Here is a 22,838-nt window from a genome sequence, read left to right as displayed (position 1 = left end):
CAGAATCTATACATTAGCCTCAAATCCATGCATTTTTGAGAACCAGATTTTAAAATACATTAGTGAGATGAAATTCTATTTTTTCCATAATGTGCTCTAAGTGCAAAAAATGCTTCCCTGAATCAAATCTGACCTCAAACTACAACTTAAATAAAATCTCAATCAGAAATCTAAAAAGAATATAAGAATCAGAAAAAATATTTTAAGCAACAATGAATATTTTAACATCCTTATAATACTATTCTTCTGCCAATGACAATTCAAATGGAGAGGATACTAAAAAGCTGTTACTTTGCTACTATTCCTCAGCAAAACAAGCAGCTAACCTTTGTCTGAATGTTAGGTTCAAGAAAAACACCAGACAGGAAGGCTGACTGGTGGTATAAGACAAGATACAAATACATAGGAGAGCATGATTCACAATGAAACACAGAAGGAGTGCTTAGACTCACAGAAGGCAGTACAAATTATCAGTTATAAATTAGGTAATTATAATTCATGTACATAAAATAACTTTGCAATGAGTTATATTTGAACATATGTCTAGTTCTTGTAGCTGAGGGGAGAAAATGACCAGAATAATTAAAACACTAGAAAAAAACATGCTGCACTCAAAAGAAGCACGTTTAGCTTAAAGCACCTCCAATGTTTGAGAATTCAACCCCTCTCCCGCTCTGATGTGTGAGTACACATAACAAGAAAAGATACCCTGTTTTCAGAAGGTGGAAGGAGAAAACCAAACGGAACTGACTACCTTCCAAACAAAAATCTCTTTCTTGCATTTTCACAAGAGAAGTTTACTAAGAAGTTATGAATGGAGGTTTTCAACTTATTCAACAACAGATACATTAACACTTCTGTATGCTTAAAATTATATAAAACAATCATTAATCACTGGTTTGCATATAATATCTACATAATAATTAAAAGTTAGGATTATCCAATTAGTAATAAGATTTTAAAATTGTAGATTATTGTCAATTAGATACAATGTAAGAGTTAATTTTTTTCTAATTTTTAACAAAATCATCATATATTTCCTTTTAAGCCATCACAATCCAGTGCAGCTTTCTTGCATAATGTTGAACTCAGTAGTATCTACAGGAAATTAAGCTAAGTCAGATGGGAACCATAGTTCCCTAATCCCTACAGCAATCACTGTTATACAAATCCCAAGCATATTTCTGTATGGTTCCAATTTATTCCACAGTGTGTTTCACTGTCCTGTCAAAATGACTAGATATCAAATAACAGAGACTTACATACTCAAAACAGACAAAAATCATTATTCTAAATAGATATGGCAATTGAGAATAGCTACGTCTACAGAATTTTTTAAATTAAAAAATATTGCTCATTTTGATGAAACTGCTTACAATAGACTACAAGTAAAGATGGTGGCCATTAAGTTTTATTGTAAGTACCTGAGGAACTGTTTGCATCCAACACAAAATGTTTCCTTCTTTTGAATTACTGACATTGGCAAATTAAAATGAAGTGGTTACATATGGTTGAAACAATCTTCACATTTACAAATATCCTGAAATATCACTAAATCATAAAAAAGAAAAAAAGCCCGTGGGTTATGTATTATGAACGTTGCCTAATGCATCCCCAGCTCTTTTATTTGTTATGAATTTGTGTGTGACGGACAAACTTGGCCATTTCCTCAGGAGTAACAGCTGGTTCCCAAACTGTGCATCTTGTCGAGAAGGACATCAGAGAATGAAAAAGCACAACTAACCTCTACCAAGCTCACAGAAGAACCTCATTTTAGGAGAGGAACACATTTACAAAGAAATTTATAAGCAAATCACTTCAATACAGCTCTGCTTTAGCATTTTTATGGCTGTGACAATACCACATAAAAGCTCAAAACCACACAAATACAGTCCAATGCTGACATTATCTAAAAAAAGGATATGATACTATAAGTGGAAAGTATATGGTTGGATAAAGATATTGATTAAAAATTCTCCTCAGTACTAAATGGGGGCAGGAAAGGAAGAGCTGGCTCTGGTAATCCAAGACATGTTACCCTGTGTGATGAATGATCACTGACAGTAAACAATGCACTTAGAATACGTTTAGCTAACCAACCTCTGAGCCATACTAATGCCTAGAAAAAAAAAGCTAGAAATAGGAAAACTTTTCTTTCAATCCCAGACTATAATAATGTTGCATAAATTCTGATATTTAATCTTATGTACTAGAACTGCAGCTTGCACATTTTTCTTTTTACTGGTAGCTCAGCTCACTCTGGCAGTCTGTCACTGATGTAGCCTACAGCTGTAGGTAATGGAACATTACTCACTATGATAGCCAGACTTCTTCTGCATGGCAGTTACAGGGCAATCTTTATGAGCCAGAAGAAGCTGTTTCAGCTGGGCCACTTCATTTCTCAGCAGGGTGACTTCGCTCTGGAGAAGAAACAACTCACATGCTTTAGCAGCATTAGATAGACACATATTTTACTATTTAAAGAAAGCAAGGCTTACGGGATGACAACTGGATCTCTTTGGCAGAACAATAAGGGACATATGCTGTTTAAATAAATTTAATCAGTATACACTGGTTTGTTTTAGCATCTATGTAAGTCTTTTAGTTTAAAAACTAAAATCATATGAATGCTGTAACTGGGTAGCCTCCCTCACTACTTGCCATGGGAATCATATGCATTATAGGTTACTCACTGAAGAGCTTTTTTGTGCATATGTTATATGCTCTTTTGATTATTTGAAAACTTAAAAATATCAATAATCAATGAATTTTCATTGATTCCATTCACCTTTTAAAAATTAAAAATGTATCCTGGAAATGTAATCATCCAAGTTTATACTTTAAAAAAAGAAATTACACTTATTCAAGAATCACGGGTCTTTATACTTATTGCTGAGCACTGTGCTAGGTACCAGAACCAATGACAGTGCATGTACTGTTAAATGGGTTTGTTGCCTGTGATATAGGCATCTAAATTTTAATATCAGTGCTGCTCTGTTTTATTCCTTACAATAGAATGACTATTTTAGCCTTTGTTTAGGATGCATTAATTTACTAAGTTCCACACCAAAGTTTCAAATTGAATAAATCTACCTAACTACTTTGGCTTAGTCTCATATATAAAAGTAGAAACTAGTGATTACCAACATTCATGAGTTAAGAAATGCTATGGACTTAATAAATTAGTAACATTAAAAAAGTCACTATGAATACTTCTCATTTAGATTTACATTAACTATTACCATCTAGGTTTCACCCATGAACCCCAAAGTATTAATAAATGCAAATATTTAATAAGCTGGCATACATAAAATTGTAGGCACACAGTCTACTGACATCTCACTTTTTGAGACAGGGTATCAGTGCATCCCAGGTTTGCCTCTAAACTGTAGCAATCCTCCTGCCCTAGACCCAAGAGCTGGGATTATAATTCAGTGTGCATCACCAAACACAACCTCTACCCTACCTCTTAAACTAGAAAGCTGAATGTGAAATACTTTTAGCAAATTAGCGTTTAGGCCTTCCTAAAGACAAAACCATGAGAAAAAAAAGTCAAGCAATCTAAAAAATCAAGTATGTGCAAATAATTTTCTACAGCCCAACAATACTAGCAACACTGTATTAAAGCACAGAACACAATTTATGCTAGCATATCCCTAAACAGTAAAAGGTCACAGAATCCTTAGACTACTGTGCTTCAAAACTGATGGTAAGAGCTGGAGAGATGGCTTTGTAGTTAAGAGCACTGGTTGCTCTTTCAGAGGACAAGGGTTTAATTCTCAGCACCCACATAGCAGCTCACAACTGCATGTAACTCCAAGTCCAGGGTGATCTAACACTCTCTCATAGACAATATATGCAGGCAAAACACCAATGCACATAAAAAAAAAAGTATAGGTGGTTGTAGAATTCTCTCCAATAACTATGAATTCACTAGCACCGAGCTAGGTTGCCAGTACCTCTTGGTCTCCCTCTTAAGTCTTAAGTCAAATTAGAGAGAGGTTGGATACTACCAAAGTATGCATGTCACTACTGCATGATCAGGGTTATTGTGTCATGCTGTGGTACACAGGTATTGTTGGTTGTCTCCCTCCTTTGGAAGCATGCATGGCGACTTCTAATATGAAAGCTAGTCTTCAGGGAAGGGGCATAGGTCAGTCCTAGCTGAGGGATCTCTGGGCCTGACTTCTTTTTGTTTTTAAGAATTGTGTGTGTGTGTGTGTGTGTGTCTGAAGCACAGTAGTCTAAGGATTCTGTGACCTTTTACTGTTTAGGGATATGCTAGCATAAATTGTGTTCTGTGCTTTAATACAGTGTTGCTAGTATTGTTGGGCTGTAGAAAATTATTTGCACATACTTGATTTTTTAGATTGCTTGACTTTTAAATACACACACACACACACACAAACACACTGTAGCTGTCTTCAGACACACCAGAAGATGGCATTAGATCTCATTACAGATGGTTGTGAGCCACCATGTGGTTGCTGGGACGTGAACTGAGGACTTCTGGAACAGCAGCAGTCCGTGCTCTTAACCACTCAGCCATCTCTCCAGCCCTACTTCTAAAGTGCACAATACAAACTTACCTTCTACCTCTGGGGGTTTATCAAGGGCAACAGCAATAGATTGTATGTTTTGTGAGTTTCTTGGACAACAACTAAAAAGGGAGTATCTCATGTCTGGCATTGGAGGTTTTGTTAGGTGGTCTTTGGCTCTTGGAGGAAGCTTCGTCTGCCCAGATGAGAAAGGTTCATTAAAAGTGTATGTATACATGGAATATTAGTTTTTTAGGTTAAATTTTGGAAATAGATAATAGTATGACTCGTTGTGGCTTTTTCAGACATCCTTGTTATTTTACCCACCTTTCTTCTTTTGTATAGACCTGCCTCCCCTTTACTAAAGAGCATCCCCTTCCCATTTCCCCATCAGACAACTTGTACACTGCTATTTTCCTTTCTCCTCCTCCTCTCCACCCGTTCTTCTGTATCAACCTCTCTGCCTCTCCTTAAGGAGCCCCCTTCTCTTTTTCATTTCCCTGATCAGATAGATCACCTGTACCCTACTAATTCCTTCTCTTATCCATAAAGTCTCACCAACATGATTTTGTCCAAATGTGAGCCGAACAGGAATGACACCAATGAACATGCCAAACTAGACGGTTTGACCCCAAGGCCACAACCCTACACCAAGAACTACAGGCAACTGTGAGGTAAGCTGGGAATGGGAGAGATGGTGTTCCTCAGGGAAGATATGCCAACTGTTGTCTAGTGTCAGAGTCAGCCTCGAAACATACATACAGTGAGTGTTATACAGACTCAATAGGTTATACTTGGGGACATCTATGTATATACATATATTCAGGAAGTAGTAATTTGTTGAAACAAACAAACAAACAAAAAAAGAGGTCATGAATTTGAAGGAGAGTTGGAAAGGGCATTATTCTGGATTTGGAGGGAGGAAAAGGGAGAGAAAAGTATAAATACATTATAATTTCAAAAAAATTTTAAAAAGTTTTATTAGTTAAGAACAATAAAGATACATTTAAATTACTTTGTTGATATGTAAGTAATAGTAATTGATATTCTATCAGGTTTGCAAAGAATAGTTTTCATGGTCTACACATAAATCATGTATAATGTTTCATTTCACTTAAAAGAGAAATGAATTTTATTCTAAGTTTTTTAGTAAATTCATTTGTTAGGATAACGATAAAATTTGTAACTAAATTCTAGTATATATTTGAAGTTTATGTTGTTTAGTAAGTCATAAATAATCTTTTTTTCATATTACAAGTTAGATGGTTAAAAATAAGTTTTGTAAGAGGCAATTAGTTCGTCCTAAAATAACCAAATCAATATGCAAAATGCAACAAAGGCTTCTAAGGATGTCTGTCTCACATATGAAAATTTGCTATAAAATTTAGTTTGGGTAAGTGTGATACAGGATGTTAAAAAGAGCTTTCTAAGTATTTAAACAATTTTATTTGTGACACTTTAAAAATAGATTTAAGAAACAAGTGCCCTGTTGTGGATAGCCCTGCGGGTAATTATATTTGATGTTAATCCCATTCTCCTGTAGAGGGGCTAAGAACAAGGAATGAGTCAGCACTCAGGTGATTTCCTGTAAACCTGCTTCCCACCTTAATTTGTAAAATAAAGGAGAGCTGATGATTGGGCAGATAAAAGGGAAGGTGAGGAGAAAAAGAAGAAAATGGAAGAGGAAGAGGACGCAGAGGAGGAGGAGGAGGAAGAAAAGTAGAGCAGAAGCACATGGCCTGGAGAAACCGCAAGTTCTAAGGAGTCTCATAGATGTGGAAGATGGAGGGTAGTGGTAGATCTGCCTAATCTAGGCGCACATCATATATTCATAATAACTGAGTTGTGTTTTCACTGGAAATGGATAATTCAAAAGATTGATCTACTCATATGTTCACAATACCAGCTACTTGGAAAGCTGAGACCGGAAGATCTTGAGTTTGAAGCAAGTTTGGGCAATTTAGCTCCCTATGATAAAACTCCTAATTACTAAAGGAAAAACTTCACCTATATTAATAAAGCTACTACAATTTATTAACATTAATTTCTAGTTACTTGTTATTTCACAAGCTACTACTGGAGAATACTCACAATGTCAAAAGCAAAATGATGAAAACAGAATGAAAAAGATAAAGGAGGAGGAAAGAGAGAAGGAGAGGAGGAAGGAAAGAAACACATGTGATGCTACCTTATGCTTTTATTAAAAATCTTACCCAAGACATGAATGGAGCCTTAAAATCTTTATAACACATGAGATCCTAAGAAATGTACTTGAGGCACATCGGCAGGGCAGTATGAAATAATTTGTTATGCCACTGGCCGAATATTACCTGTTTTGTGGATAATTAGAATCCTTCAGTTTCCAAAGCTGTCAATCTGGCTAGCTACTTAAGAAAGAACAATAGAATTCAAAGAAAGAAAGTAAAAACTGCCATTGGAACAACTTTATGGTTAACATAAACCTAAAATGACAAATAAACAGAACAAATAAACAAAAAAATAGCGATTTTAAAAAAAGTTTTGAACTTTATAAAGTTCAAGCACAGTTATTACAGTATTTGTGTACCATACAACTAAACAGTTACACATAAAATTTCTTCATTGTGTCAGGGTTGAAAGTTTGGTATTACTTCAGGTCAGAATTCACAAGGTTTAGGAAACCATGGCTTATTACAGAGTCTACATAATGTGTCGTATACATCATGTCCTAAAATACTTGCAGGATCATCTAGAAAAAACTATGTTCCTAGCCAGACAGCAGTGGTGCACACCTTTAATCCCAGCACTCGGGAGGCAGAGGCAGGAGGATCTCTGAGTTTGAGGCCAGCCTGGTCGACAGAGTGAGTTACAGGACAGCCAGGGCTACACAAAGAAACCCTGACTTGAAAAGCTACACACACAAAACCAAACCAAACCAAACAACAACAACTAAGCAAGCAAACAAACACCTCCGTTGCTAACTAATAAATAGAAGTAAACTGCACTTGTGCCCCATACCTGCAGCTGGCCATTTAGTGAACTCAAGTCTTCTGCTTTCTTCTCTAAGGACTGGACCCATACTTTCCTTTTTTGTCGGCATCTTGAAGCTGCTGCTCTATTTCGTTCTAGAAACTTCCTCCTTTTCTCATCAGGATCTTCATTAGCTGCTCTTCTTCGACGGCCACTTGTATTTTGGGTCTGTGGAGTTGTGTGAGCTGGAGAAGCCTATGACAATACGGAGAGAGCTTGTCCTGTGAGTGTGGAATGAGTAAATTGACAGGTGCAAGACACAGTATAAAAGGGAGGGTTGCTAACTTCATGCTATCAGCACTCTGGAACAAAATTCACCCTATGGCTGAATCCCTTTTAAATAACTGTGTGATAGTGAAATGACCAATGCAATATACAGTGAATGTCTTCCTTAAAATATGTGTATTTTTAGTGTCTTGTTAAAGAAATTCTACTATATTCATAGATCCATGCCTTTTTCAGTCATTATCAGACAAGCTTCCTTCTGCAGCAGATGGGAAAAAAATAGAGAAACCCACAGCTAAACAATAAAAGGAAAAAAAGAGTTTGTATATTTTGATAAACTATTTTTACAAATGTTATTTTTAACTGATTTTATATCATTAATTCTTTGAAAACTAATCACTGTAAGTTTATAACTTTTTAGCTGGGCAGTGGTGGCGTATGCCTTTGATCCCAGCACTTGGGAGGCAGAGGCAGGCGGATTTCTGAGTTCAAGGCAACCTGGTGTACAAAGTGAGTTCCAGGACAGCCAGGGCTACACAGAGAAACCCTGTCTCAAAAAACCAAAAAAAAAAAAAAGTTTAAAACTTTTTTCAATTCTATTTTGAAGTAAAATTTATTAAATATGCCAGTTGCACTAAAAGTTACTTCTATAATATTTATTTTTCAGGTAAGGAGAGCCCCGTAGGGGCCTTGGTTTTCATTAATGGATCAGTTTGGTTATCTTTATTAAGCCCAGGACAAATCTTATTCATTAATCAGACTGCCCAATGTTCGTTACCCTCTTAGTCTTACAAATCCCAAACCATGCCATAAAATACGGCAGTGTGGGAGACAAAACAAAACAAAGCCAAACAAAGCTCTTGGAAATGATGCTGAGGAACAACAACTTCTGACTACTAGCATGTGGTCCAAAGGATAAACTTGAAAAATTATTCCTTATCAACACAAAACAAATATCAAATTAGGATGGTTTTATTTATACTCTATAAGCCTATAGGTTATAATTATATAAAGAAGTCACATAAGCTACACTGTATTTTCTTCTTAAGGATGAGCAGAGTGATGAATAATGAAAGCAACACACATACCGGAGTTTCTGTAGTGGAGGTGGCTGGCTGCTGCAAGGACTGTGGACGAGACTCTTCTGACTGAGTCCTAACCAATCCACTGCCATGGCCTTTTACACTATCACCATTGGTAACTGGAGGGTGTTGCTGGGTCAAAGCAGCTTTTAATCTCTGAAATGCAAACGCCATTAAAAAAAAAAGGTCCCTATGTTATATACAATTCTAATTCTCTTTGGCCTTTACATTGCTTTCATTTGCTTTACTTCACTGGATTACAATAAACATCAACATGACAACCTGAGGTTTGGAAAGCTTCTCCGAGGCGCTATCTGGTACAACTGTAGGACTTTATACTTTGTGTACTTATTTCTAAGAAGACCTAAAAAATGAAAATACAGTATCTGAACATAGCTAGCCTTGTTAAACTAAAAGACATAATGTTAACTATGTATGTTTTGACCTACCCTCTCCTATCCTAAGCCCATACCTCTTATCAGGCTTTGCCCAAATTCGACTTGGCTTTATCTGACCTCTGCTTTCATGTTTTTAATGTCTACTTGGATGATAACTTCATGTTCCACTTTAAAACTTATTTATTTTGTGTGTGTGTACTTGTCATGCAACTCAGAAGGAGCAGGTTCCCTCCTTTCACCATAGATTCCAAAGTTGAAAGCACTTTTACCAGATGAGCTATCATAGCAATATGATGCTGCATTTTTAGGCTATCATTAGAATCTGTCATACTGAAGAACTTAAATTTTTAAATCTATGGTCTTCCTCTTTTCTACTAGGAAGACCACTCCCTCTATCCTTTAGGATTTACTTATGTGTGTGCGTGCACACATGCCTGTATGTAGGTATGTACAAGATGTTGTGTGCCTAGTACTCATGAAGGACAGAAGAGGGCATTGGATCCCCTGTAATGGAGTTACAGGCTATGTGAGCTGCCATGGCAGCTCACATTACAGTAATGTGAGCTGCCATGTGGTTGATGAAAACCAATCTAGGGCCTCTAAAAGAGAAGCAAGTGTTCTTAACCACTAAGCCATCTCCCTAACTCTGGAAGATCTTTCTGTTCTACTTTATTTTGCCAGTAACTGAATTAGACCTCATGAACATTGATAGCATGACAAATCAATATTATTGATACATTCTTTATAAAGATACAACGTGAACTGGGCTTGGTTGTACATGCCTTTGGTCACTAGGGAGAGTCAGAGACAGTTAAATTTGTGAGTTCAAGGCCAGCCTATTCTATTTCTTTTTTTAAAGAGAATTCCAGATCAGCTAGAGCTACATAGTGAGACCTGTTCTCTCATCTCCCTCCCTCCCTCTCTCCCCTGCTACACACACACACACACACACACACACAGAGGCACGTGCGCATACACACCACCAATGAATGAATGAATGAATGAGTGAAAGAAACTTGAATGAAGTTTATTCTATAGTTGCATGCCATCATTTTATCTACTAATCAGATATTAAGCTCTTTAAAGCAAGGGTTATCTGTAGCCTTTAAAACAAAAAACAAACAACTAGTTCAATGATTAATAGAAACATGATTATATATATATGGTGACCTCAGAGACTTGGAGCCATTTTTGCTGACATTGTTCTCAGTAACTGAAATCTAGATAAGCCTCAAATAACTGAATCAGAGATATTTTTTTACTATACCTCACTCCCTTCCTCTCCCCAAAAAATGAATCCAGGGCTTTATGAATGCTACATGTCCATTCTACCACTGAGCCCCACCTCAGCTTCTACATTTTCTTAAGAAACTTAATGCATGTATCTGAAGAAAAAGAGTTCTTTATATACATGTGGATCTGTGTGTAAGAGTCATGAGGTTGATCTAGTGCTTTACAAACTTGCTAGATGTAAATATAACTGTATAGGATGTTAAATGTTAAACAGATCATTGGCAACTATTACTCAGTGCTCTCTCTGAGGATCCAGGCCTAGTTGCTCAAGAAGAGCTTTTCAAAGAGGTTCCTAAATAATTCAAGAATTGTTTTCATTTTTTCCCAACTAACACAACTTATAAAATTCTACAAAGATCCAAAACTTAGCAATTTCTTTGTTATATATGGGCCATAATCCATAATAACAGATATATAAAATGTCACCAGAATTCACCTGAGATCATTATATATGTATTTTAGTAGGCATTTCCTTTTTAATTGGATACCAGTCCCACTTTTACAGATTAGATAACTAACCATCATTTGACTCAAGGTCATATAGCCACTAAGTTCAATTACTAGGTCTCAACAGACCTAGTATACCATGTTATACTGTCCTTAGTATCACTAGAAAACACAGAGAACAGAAAAGATCACCTGAGACTACATAGTTTAATTATTCAAATAAAAACATTGGGGACTGAGAATGACAAGCATTAACACTGCCAACTGCTGAACCACATCACCCAGATCAAGTGTGTTTCTTTCTCTTTCCTGGCTGATTTTATGAATGACAAAAGCACAATGTTGCAAGGTTCCAGCATCTTCATTGGTCAGCACACATAATAATGTATTATACATCAAAACCACAAATTTATATTTAACTCCCTCAAATTACAACCTTATGCAAATCATCAATCTTTTAAGTCTTAAATATCTTCAATTAGGAAATTAGTGATAATTCACTTGTAGGAATTGAAGAAAACATTATAATATGCAAAATTAGCTGACCTAATTAACTGGGTTTCTTAAATGATTATTTCCTTATTTCTTTTCTATTATTAAAATTATGTTTATTTATTTTGTGTGTATGCACATGCATACCATCGGAGCACAGATGAAGGTCAGAAGACCACTTGTGGGAGTTGGTTCTTTCTAGTAAGTGGATCCTTGGCATCAAACTCAAGTGATCAGGCTCAGTATTAGGTGCCTTTATCCACTGAGCTACCTCATTAGCAGGTTTCCTTATTTCTTAAAAATAAATAAATAAATAAAGCAAGTAAGTTACAGAAGTCTGCAGGTTCTCAGGATAGGGGCAAAGAATTGGGAGACTTTAGTTTATACAAATGTTTGTTTTCCAAATATACTTGGAGATCATTGGATGCACTGATATGGCCTAGCAGTCTGTACATAAATGATGTCCAAGCCATGAATCTAGGTGTGATCACTGGTCCCCCTCCCCCTTTTAAGCAAACTGAAATAACATTAATAACAAATACACAAAAATAAAACTAATAACAGGCAGGATAATGCTAAGTGGATGGGTTAAAACAAAGCAGATGACTAACCAAATTAGTAACGGACAAAATTGGGAACACTTAGGAAAATGTTCAAGAACACAAGGCAGAAAGATAAAAGGTGGAAAACAGCAGTGTAGGTTACATCACATAAACAGAACAGAGAAGACTCTGGGGAGATGGTCAATCTTCAGATTTATGCCTTGCAACAGAGTGAATATTAGACATTAAAACATAAATAATAATACCTAATCTATGCTGGAGCTTCATTTCTGGATATAAAATGTATAATGTATTCAGAGGTTGAGTTTACTACTAGATTTTGTAATGGCAAAACATTTTTAAAGTCCTTAGGTAGAAAACATCATAGAATTTAAGAGCATTTAAAGTTTTATAGTGAAGAGCTTAACTCAGAATTAATGAAATACAGTAACTACACATAGGGGAGTCTGAAGTACATAAACATCACTCTCTTGAATAATCTTTAGTAGGGCAAGTTACTACCATCTAGAGCACTTACAGCAGCATCAGTATTCATTCATTATCCTCTCTTGACTGCCCTAGGGTATACAGTACTCATCCAGTGAGGAAGCACTAATGTTTGCTCCATGCTGTTACATTGATTACAATGGGTCTGACTTATAAAGTGTGCCACTGGGTATAGAATACAAAAAAGAGATTTAAGGGTTAATTAACATTGCTCTCAACTGTCGATTTTTAAGATTACACCAAAGTGCATGTAAGCTTTAAAAAAATAGATTAAGCAAGGTGATGAAAGTAGTCAGTAAACTTTCACAACAACTGACAGAGATATCTAAAATTCACTCATATTCAATTGTTTTGATATTTTAAAGGCCAAATACCTTTGCTAAAAAAAGTAAAAGAAAATTAATGCAAATCTAAATATAATGGACATTTGATTTACAAACAGACCTTTGGGATGGGCAGAGGTACAGAAATTAATCACCATATTAAAAGTGAAAAAACTTCCTGAAGGCTGAAGTTTCTTCTCAAAAATCACTGACTGAGTTAGGATAGAGATAAAAGGAGAAATTCCGTTGACTGGCAATTCAGTTATTTTAAACAAGAGCTTTGCAAAAATAAAGAATCTTAGCCTAGTATTAAATATTCTAAGTATATCTGCAATCAATTAAGTTTCACATACTGCTAAGTACATACTAAGATCAATATTTTTCTCAAAAGAGAAGCTTAATATAAGTAAATAAAAAGTGAGTAAAGAAATAAAGGTTGATCACTTAAATAAGATTTAAAATTCTTTTTTTTTTTTTTTTGGTTTTTCGAGACAGGGTTTCCCTGTGTAGCCCTGGCTGTCCTGGAACTCACTTTGTAGACCAGGCTGGCCTCGAACTCAGAAATCCGCCTGCCTCTGCCTCCCGAGTGCTGGGATTAAAGGCGTGCGCCACCACGTCTGGCTAAGATTTAAAATTCTTATAATCTCCAATATGTGCAATAAAACCAGGGTATAGTTTTAATTTTAAGGTAAAGGTATTCACTGTTTTAAAGAATAAAACATTTTTAAGAAGCAAACAAATGTGTGTTTACAGTTAATTTTTCATGATATAAATTTCAATTGCTATACTTAAAAGTTTTTTTTCCTTAAGAGACAGATTAGACCAATTAAAGGACAAATAGCTTGCTGCACTGACCCACCTATTTTACACACTCATTCAAAGATGTCTGCTCAAAAAAAAAAAAAAAAGTTATTTATATTCTGTTTATGTAGCACCTGAAAATAAATGTTACCACATCTGTCACAACTCAGTAGGAACAAACTCCATCATAGTTCAAAGAAAAAAGAGAATGTGCTCTAGGAACAATTTATGAACAAGTCAGATCCATATTTCACAAGTGCCACAGAAGCTCATCAGAGTGATAACCCTCCTTCTCTAGGGTGTTATCCTACCATCTGCTGCTGTATTACTTATCTTTATTTTGCAACTAATTAACAGCATAATCTTCTAAATTCAGCAAGTTAATTATCATTATTGTAGTCTTTGCAGTATCATCAGTCCTCATGAAGTCTTGTCTTCCTACCCCTAGAGAACACATGAAAATGAAGTCGGTAGGGAGAGGGTCTGTTTCTTCAGTGTGGGCTCATTAGGTGTTTGCTGATTAGCTCTGCATGCAGAGACAGGTCAGAAGAATTCTGCTGAACATGAGGTTCCATGCAGGGCCCAGCTAAGTTTATGTAGATTTCTGAACATTTGCCAAGATGCCCTCTGTCAGCTTTTAGTAGAAACCCCCTGCAGAAAAACCACTGTGTGCAAAGATATTTCTTGGTTTGTCACACAAGTCTTAAAGAAGTCACAGTGGAAGAACTCACTTTATAAAACCTGAACAGAACTCGAAGGTGATTAACATCTTACTCTAAGGAGTGTTTTTGTTTGTTTTCTTTTTAAATTATAAACATTCAGGAAAGTTACATTTATTAAAAGAGTAATATAAAAAATAATTATTTATGGTTTATGGAGTTAGTGACAAATCCCTTAAGCCTAAATTTCATGAGACCTAGTTTAATTTTGTAGAAATCCATAGATTCTGAGGATTCTTCTACAGTGTTAAAAAGTACTAGGTAAACATAGATATTTGTGAGTCTCTACTTATTTCTGTATCACATTTTTAGTTTTCTAGAAGACAAAAAGCTTACTAAACTGGAGACTGAAATGTATGCTTTAAGAAAAATTATTACATTTATTTACTTATTGTCTTTGTGTGTACATATGGATGTGTGGAGGTCAGAGCTGGCTCTGTCCTTCTATTAGGTAAGTCTCGGGGATCAAACTCAGGTTATCAGTTTTGATGGCAAACACTTGAGTCAACTGACTGGCCTCTCTGGTCCTTGAAAAGTTAATTTCAGAAGGGCTTGGTGGCGCACACCTTTAATCCCAGCACTCTTGAGGCAGAGGCAGGAGGATCTCTGAGTTCGAAGCCAGCTTAGACAAGCCAAGGCTGAATTCCAGGACAGCCAAGGCTACACAGAGAACCCATATCTTAAAACACACACACACACACACACAGAAATTTCAAATAGGCAAATTATACTTTTTTGGTATCACTGAGAAACAGGCTATCCTTGAATTTCTTTCCTTTCTTTGCTTCACATTTGGCTACTGTGGGATTTCCGGTTAAAATGTTTAGACCTAAGACTGATTTAGTTGTATTATTTTATTGTCAGCATTAAGACAATTTTAATTAAGCTTTAAAATGATACTAGGATCTTTAAGAAAAATCAAGCCTTGCTATGTTGAGCAGAAATTAGAGAATTTAGGAAAGTTTCTCAGATAACTAAAGTAAAACATACTGAGTTTATAGAAAAAGTACACCAAGTTTTAAATTAATTACATTTTAAAATGCAGTCATTACATAATTGTGCTTGGAAGTTACTTTGAGAACTTTTAGAACTGTTTCCAAAATAATGCAAACTGTTTTACTGTATCTTAGTATAAACTGTTTTTAAAAGTAGTCCCTCAATAATTTTTGTGCATGAAAGTCATTACTAAGTAGTGGCAACACACACTTTTAGTCCCAGTGTTCAGGAGGCAAAAGGCAGATGTCTGTGAGTTCAAGGACAGCCTGATCTACAGAGCAAGTTCCAGGACAGCCAAAGGTACACAGAAAAACCCAGTATGAACCAACCAACCAACCAACCAAACAAACAAATGCATATTTGAATATACAAAACAACAAAATCCAAATATCTGATTCATAGGATATAATTCTAATGCTCTGGGTTTTGAAAACAAATCAAAATTCCATTCTAGAAGACAGACCTCTTGACTGTCTCATTATTACCAGAAATATATCCAAGAAAAAAAATTCGTAATTTATGATCTTCCTAGATGAATGTCTTAGTACCTATAAAATGTTAATTACATAAATAGTAAAGGACAGAAATTGCTGTAAATCAAATGTCTAAAGTTCTCACAACAAAATGGGAAGTTCTCACAACATGATCAGAATAGGAATCAGTAAGAATTAAGTTGGAGGTCCCCAAATATTTGAAAATTATATAATCTATTTCTAAATAATCCACTTGTCAAAGAAATCAAAGCGAAAATTAGAAGATTCATCATGATGAAAATGTAGTAAATCAAAATTGGTGAATACAAGAAAATGTATAGCTATAAGTGCATATAGTAAAAAGTAAAACATTGGGGCTGGTGAGATGGCTCAGTGGGTAAGAGCACCCGACTGCTCTTCTGAAGGTCCAGAGTTCAAATCCCAGCAACCACATGGTGGCTCACAACTATCTGTAATGAGATCTGACTCCCTCTTCTGGTGTGTCTGAAGACAGCTACAGTGTACTTACATATAATAAATAAATAAATCTTAAAAAAAATAACAGGAATTAAAAAGTAAAACATTTTCAATAAATGACATAGGCTTCTACTGTAAGAAGTGAAAAGAAGAAAAACTTAAAAGAATATAAAATAGCTTTATGAAAAGTAAAAGTGAGCAGCTCACACTAGTGTTTGGTGTCAAAGGTAGAGACTGCTTTAAGTTTGAGGTCAACTTGCATTTTGGGCCAGCCTGGTGAGAACTTATCTCAAAAAATTCAATTAATTTTTCAATTAATAGAAAAACATTTTTTAAATGGATGGGATGGAGTTCAGTTTGTAGAGTGTTTGCCTTACATGCATGACGTTCTAGGAATGATTCTTGGCACCATATAAAGCACACGATTGCTTTTCTAGTGCTGGAATAATGTTTATATGCACTGTGTGAAGATATGTTTTCCTTGCCTGCCTAAGGCATCTTCTGATTGGTCAAAATAAAAAGTCTATGGCCTATAGCCTATAACAACAGGCAAAATAGTAAAGTGGGACTTCTGGACAAAGAGAGGAACTCTGGGAAAGAGTCAGGTGTGGCAGGAGTCACCATCGAGATGAGGAGGAAGACGGACCTGTGAGACTGAGGAGAGGTAACTCTTCATGTGGCAGAACCTAGATTAATATAAATGGATAACTAAGTCATGAGCTAGTTGGGAGCCAGACTAGCTTAAGGCCTAGGCATTCAGAAATAAAAACCAGTCTTTGTGTCATTATTCAGAGCATGGGCAGGCATAGAAAAGCCCTTATGGTTACACTGAACACTTAGGTGGTAGAGATATGAGGATTAGAAATTCAAGGTCATCCTTATCACATAAACCAGGAAAGAGTAAATGTGTATCTGACTCAGCAATTGTGTTCTTCAGGTATTTTGTTCACTGAGCATTTGTGAGTCAGTGGAATCAGTTTCTATCACTACAGATTATATTTCAAGACAAGACAACAACAAAATGCACGGTGGCTTTACTCATAATAGCTTAACACTGGAAACTAAATGTATATCACTGAAAAAATGGACAAAAAATTGTAATACGATCACACAATGAAATATTACTCTGCAATAAGATGAAGTTATAATATATTTATCAACATGGATAAATCTCAGATATATATGCTGAGCTACAAACGAAACAGTATATAATTGAGTCTATTTATACTAAAGTAGAATTTTTGGTGCCAAACTACAAAACAGATAATTAGAAAACTCTCTGGGTATACATTCATGGTCTATATGATAATAACAGCATATATTATACAAATGGACATATTTATCACAACTTTGTAGTTACAAGTCACTCATTTGAATATATAAAAATCTGCATTAAAATTATGAAACAATTAAGTGGAGGTTAGGTACGGGTAAAACCTAAATGACAGTATATAACAAATGAAGCTGGGTGAAAGGTACATGCTAGTCTATTATATTTCTTGCTCACTTTTATATATCTTGCATATACAAAAATTTCCATCAATAAAAATGTAAAAACCAGGCTAGAGAGATGGCTCAGCAATTAAGAGCATGCAATGTATGTTTTCCCATAAGATAATTTTCAGCACCCAAATCAGGTGGCTCACTAGCATCTGTAACTCTAGCTCTAGGGGATCTGGTGCCTCTGACCTTCAAGGCATCTGCACCAATACATACACAGACAGACACATACACACGATTAAAAACCAAATAAATACTAAAAAAAAAAAACCAAAAACTAAAGCAGTAGTAGTGGTGGAATGCACTAAGGAGATGGCTCGATGGATAAAGTACTGTCCAGGGCCTATCAATCCAGGCTGGGGCTGGGGGAATAGGTGGATTCCAGGCCTTGTTGGCTACTTAGTCTAGCTCAAACACCCAACTCCACATCTAATGAGAGCTCTTGTCTAAAGACATGTGTGGTGGAGAGACACAGGACATGCTCTCTGGCCTCCACACATGCATGTGTGCATGGGTGCACACATCTACTTATATGTGAGCATGCATAAAACTTAAAAACTAATCTTTTAAAAATTTAATCAAAATTAAGGAAAGCATATTTACTTTTCCAACGAAAATTCTAATAAGAAATTTAATTGGATTGTTAAATTTCAGTGGGTCATTCAGCCTCCTCCAATTTTTAACTAATGATTTACTGTTAACCTTAACAGATGATAGAATTATAGTCTAATAGCCAAAAGAATTTCCTTTAGTGTCTGTTCGTCTTGGATCAGTTTGTAGATAAAAGCCACACTGATTGTGTGCATGAGAGCATGTCCCTCCCGATACATGCACCTCAACAGATCCTTTATTCCTATTCTACACAACTTTTATTTTCTGCATGCATGGCAAATTAAACCCACTTTCTCATCATTAACACACCATATTTAAGTAGAAAACACATAACAGAACACAAACAGAATACATCCCCAGTGAAGGTCTTCTGTCATTAAATACAAAATACTCAGTAATTTAACAGGATTGACCTAAATGTTCTAAAAATGTGAAAACTTTTGTCTCTTCAGCTTTTGATTTCTTCTCTCAGCACAATCAGTATCTAGATCATTTATGAACCTAAATCATTCTTTATCCAGGTAATATATAAGTTTTACAGAAAAGTTATCATGTGCAAATTTCAGATGATATGAATGAACAGATAGCATATAAAAAAAAACTAAGCTGTATAACAAGAAATATTCTTATGTGTGCAAATTGTTATTACCATAGTACTTAACAAAGAACTGAAGTAAATAAGAATCTAGCAATGGGCTGGGCAGTAGTGGCCCATGCCTTTAATCCCAGCACTTGGGAGGCAGAGGCAGACGGATTTCTGAGTTTGAGGCCAGCCTGGTCTACAAAGTAAGTTCCAAGACTGCCAGGGCTACACAGAGAAACCCTGTCTCTAAAAACCAAAACCATAAAAAAAAAAAAAAAATCTAGCAATGGTTATCTATTATTTACTAAGATGTATTAATTGATATTAAGAAAAATTATCATTGAATCATTAATAGACTACAGAGCGTCTATCACACTGATTTAGATAAACATGAGAAATTTTTTATGCCCCCCCTCAAGAATGTTAAAGACAGTTTATGGGATCTGAATTAGGAAAAAATTCTAGGAATGAAAGCTTATTAATCTTTTTACTTTACTGATAAGAAAACTGAATTTCAGAAAACTCCAAGCCATGCTGGGCCTAGTAATACAGACCTAAGTTGAGGCAAGAGGATCCCAAGTTCAAAGCCTGATACAGAGAAACCCTATCTCGAAAACAAAAACAAAAACCAAGTTTAAAGCCTGTATAGGCAACAGAGTGAGGTCAAAGCCAGCCAGGGAAACTTAGTGAGACCCTGTCTCAAAACAATACAAAAAATCAGGGGTTAAGATGTAGCTAAGTAGCAGAGTACTTGCCTAGCCTATATGAGGGAAAAGAACCAAGGATGGAAAATACACAATTAGGATTAAAAACCTATCTGATTTCTAATCTATAGCTCTTTAAAAAAATATTTTATGATTTAATTATTTTTATTTTATGCATTCTGATGTTTTGTCTAAATGCATGTCTGTGTTAAGGTGTTAGATCTTCTGGAGCTGGTATTATAGACAGTTGTGAGGTACCATGTGGGTACTGGGAACTCAACTTGGGTTCTCCCTCCATGGCCTCTGCATCAGCTCCTGTCCCTTGCCCTGCTTGAGTTCCAGTCCTGACTTCCTTGGTGATGAACAGCAGTATGGAAGTATAAGCCGAATAAACCCTTTCCTCCCCAACTTGTTTCTTGATGTTTGTGCAGGAATAGAAACCCTGACTAAGACAAATTGGTACCAGCATAGTGGGGTATTCCTGTGACAAACCTGACCATATTTTGGGGAGGACTATGGAAGGACTTTGGAACTTTGGCCCAGAAGAACCATTGGCTGTTAAGAGCTCTGTGAGATGTGTAGGAGCTTGGAAGATAATGTTGAGAACAGTGCAGAAGATGGAGGTCTGGCTTGTGAAATTTCAGAGGGAAAATTAAAGACTCTTTTCAGGGCCATTGCTATTTTGGATTGTGAAGATTCTGTGGTTCTGGTTAGCTAGGGCTAAAAAAATCAGCTGTGATTAACAAGATACCAGAACTACTAAAGTGAAAACTTTGCATTACTGGGACTATTGATGCTGATTAGCTGGAGCTAAGAAATTAGCGGTGATTAAGAAGAGACTATCATCGTTGAGGTGACATTTTCTGGGAAGTGTTTTCTGAAAGCACAAGAGGCTGTGTTCCAGAGATAACCAAGGTTGTACTCCTGCTGCAGCGGGACTTGGTAATGTGTAAGGGTCACCCAGTGGTACTGGTTTTGAAGGCATGAAAGGGTCACGAAGAGCAGCTGAGGCTCGGCACTGTGAGAGGCCATGGAAGGCCATTAGTGAAGGTGCAGCCTCAGTTGCAATTGAGGGCCCAGGACTGAAGGGGTCATGCAGTGTTTTGGAGATGCCAGTACCACGAGATGACCACCAAGAGAAGCAGCAGTGGAGTACAGGCATCTGGAGCCTAGAGGAGGACGCGTGTGCTACAAAGGGCATGGCTGGAGAAGTGACCCAAGCCCTTGGAGGAGCCCAGAAGATTGTGAGCTGGATCCCAGACATTGGATGGTTGGAGATTGATTTTTGCTTTTGATTGTGACTGTGCCCTGATATTTTCACTCTTGAAGGAAGAAACTATTTTAGTGGAGCCCATAGTTAAGAGACTTTTAATTGTAAAAGGACTTTGGATTTTAAAAGAGATGGATATATTTTTTAAACATTTATTTATTATTATATGTAAGTACAGTGTAGCTGTCTTCAGACACACCAGAAGAGTGTCAGATCTCATTATGGATGGTTGTGAGCCACCATGTGGTTGCTGGGATTTGAACTCAGGACCTCCAGAAGAGCAGTTGGCACTCTTAACCGCTGAGCCATCTCTCCAGCCCCAGAGATGGATATTTTAAAGAGATTGAAAATTTAAGAATATGTAAAGACTGTGGTTAAAGCCAGTGCTCTTAACCAGTTAACCATCTTTCCAACTCCTTTTTTTGTTTGTTTGTTTTTTGTTTTTGTTTTTTGAGACAGGGTTTCTCTGTGTAGCCCTGGCTGATCTGGAACTTACTCTGTAGAACAGGCTGGCCTAGAACTCAGCAATCTGCCTGCCTCTGCCTCCCAAGTGCTGGGATTAAAGGCGAGTGCTACCACCGCCTGGCTTAGCCTATCTTTATAAAGAATACAAATACCATAATGTTGAAAGCACAAAAGAAAAATAAGGTTTTCCTTTTAATTGCATGTATGTTTTCTAACTGGCATACTAGTTGGAGAACTTTGTGTAGGTGCTCAGCACTGCCATCAGAGCACCTGCTTACCTTCAGCTGTAGTATGTATTCAGAACCTCCACCAGAGTTTAAGGCATAGTCCAAAGCAGACAGATCACAAGCAACAGACACTACAATTTTATTTCCAGTTCACCCTTTATATTTAAAGTATCATCAGCCAGTCACTACACTTATGGAAGCTTTTCTTTTCCAAATTTCTGGTTCTTCTATAGTGAAATACAACCCACAACTTTATAAAATGGTGGCCTTAATTAAAAAAAAAAAAAAAGAAAAAGAAAGAAAGAAAGAAAAAAGAGAGAGACTCAATAAATGTTCAATAAAAAAAAATCTGCTTACCATTTTTGCTTCTGACTGGACTGGTTGAGGAGAGGAAGGGCCTGGGATTCCTGGAACACTAGGCACCATGGTGACTGGCCGAACAAGCTGTGAAAAACATATTTAAAATAACTTTGATTCAGTATTTATAAAACAAGATGTACCTTTTTTATTACATATGACTCTTAATTTGTACCTTTGGATTTATAAAATTTATCTTTCAAAAGTTGTCAATTTCTCTGAAATAATAGGATTGTATTCTCCTTCCCAATCTACCTGCAAGGATCAAACCCAAGGTCTTGGGCATATGAGTCAAGTGCTCTATTATAAAGCTCTATCACTACCCACTTTTGTTTTTTTTGAGATAGGATTTCATAAAGTTATTTTGGATGGCTTTGCACCCACTCTGTAGTCCAGGTTAGCTTGTCGTCTTAGCCTGTTAAGTAACTGGGGTAAAAGGCCTGTGTCAGTTGACCTGGCTTTAACTTCCTTTTTATAAACCCATAATATTCAAAGTGACTGATACAAAAATGTGTAGATTATCTTTTACATTCCAATTTTGCAATTAAAAGGACTACCAAATCTGTGACAATAAAAATTAAAATAATTTCAACACAAACTGTAATTAAAATAAGTGCATGAATTTTCTAAAATGTATGTGCACTGATGTATTAATGTAGTGTGTACTAACATAGAAGCTGGTGTCCCCTGACAATGTCTCAGGTGATACTTTAACAGGGTTTGCCTCTTCCAAGTTTCACTTTAGAAGAATAAGGTTAATCTCCTTTTTCATTACAAGTTGCTTTCAATACAGGCACA

The 22,838-nt window shown here is 36.1% G+C and overlaps 1 protein-coding gene across 2 annotated transcripts in view; it reads right to left on the bottom strand.

Moving 5' to 3' along the window:
- The window catches only part of Atf2 (activating transcription factor 2), a 74,410-nt gene that overhangs the window by 4,302 nt on the left and 47,270 nt on the right, over nucleotides 1-22,838 (bottom strand). For both annotated transcript variants that reach the window (XM_021152748.3, XM_029471965.2), the window contains 4 exons: nucleotides 22,041-22,127; nucleotides 8,861-9,010; nucleotides 7,536-7,742; nucleotides 2,315-2,420 (listed from right to left, as the gene is read on the bottom strand). In XM_021152748.3, the coding sequence (XP_021008407.1) occupies nucleotides 2,315-2,420; nucleotides 7,536-7,742; nucleotides 8,861-9,010; nucleotides 22,041-22,127 (550 nt within the window). The remainder of the gene's footprint in view (nucleotides 1-2,314; nucleotides 2,421-7,535; nucleotides 7,743-8,860; nucleotides 9,011-22,040; nucleotides 22,128-22,838) is intronic.

Source organism: Mus caroli, unplaced genomic scaffold (assembly GCF_978045245.1).
Source record: "Mus caroli unplaced genomic scaffold, Mus_caroli_1 scaffold_2, whole genome shotgun sequence".
Lineage (NCBI taxonomy): Eukaryota > Metazoa > Chordata > Mammalia > Rodentia > Muridae > Mus > Mus caroli.
The sequence above is the reverse complement of the archived record's forward strand: the minus strand, read 5'-3'. Positions and strand labels throughout refer to the sequence as shown.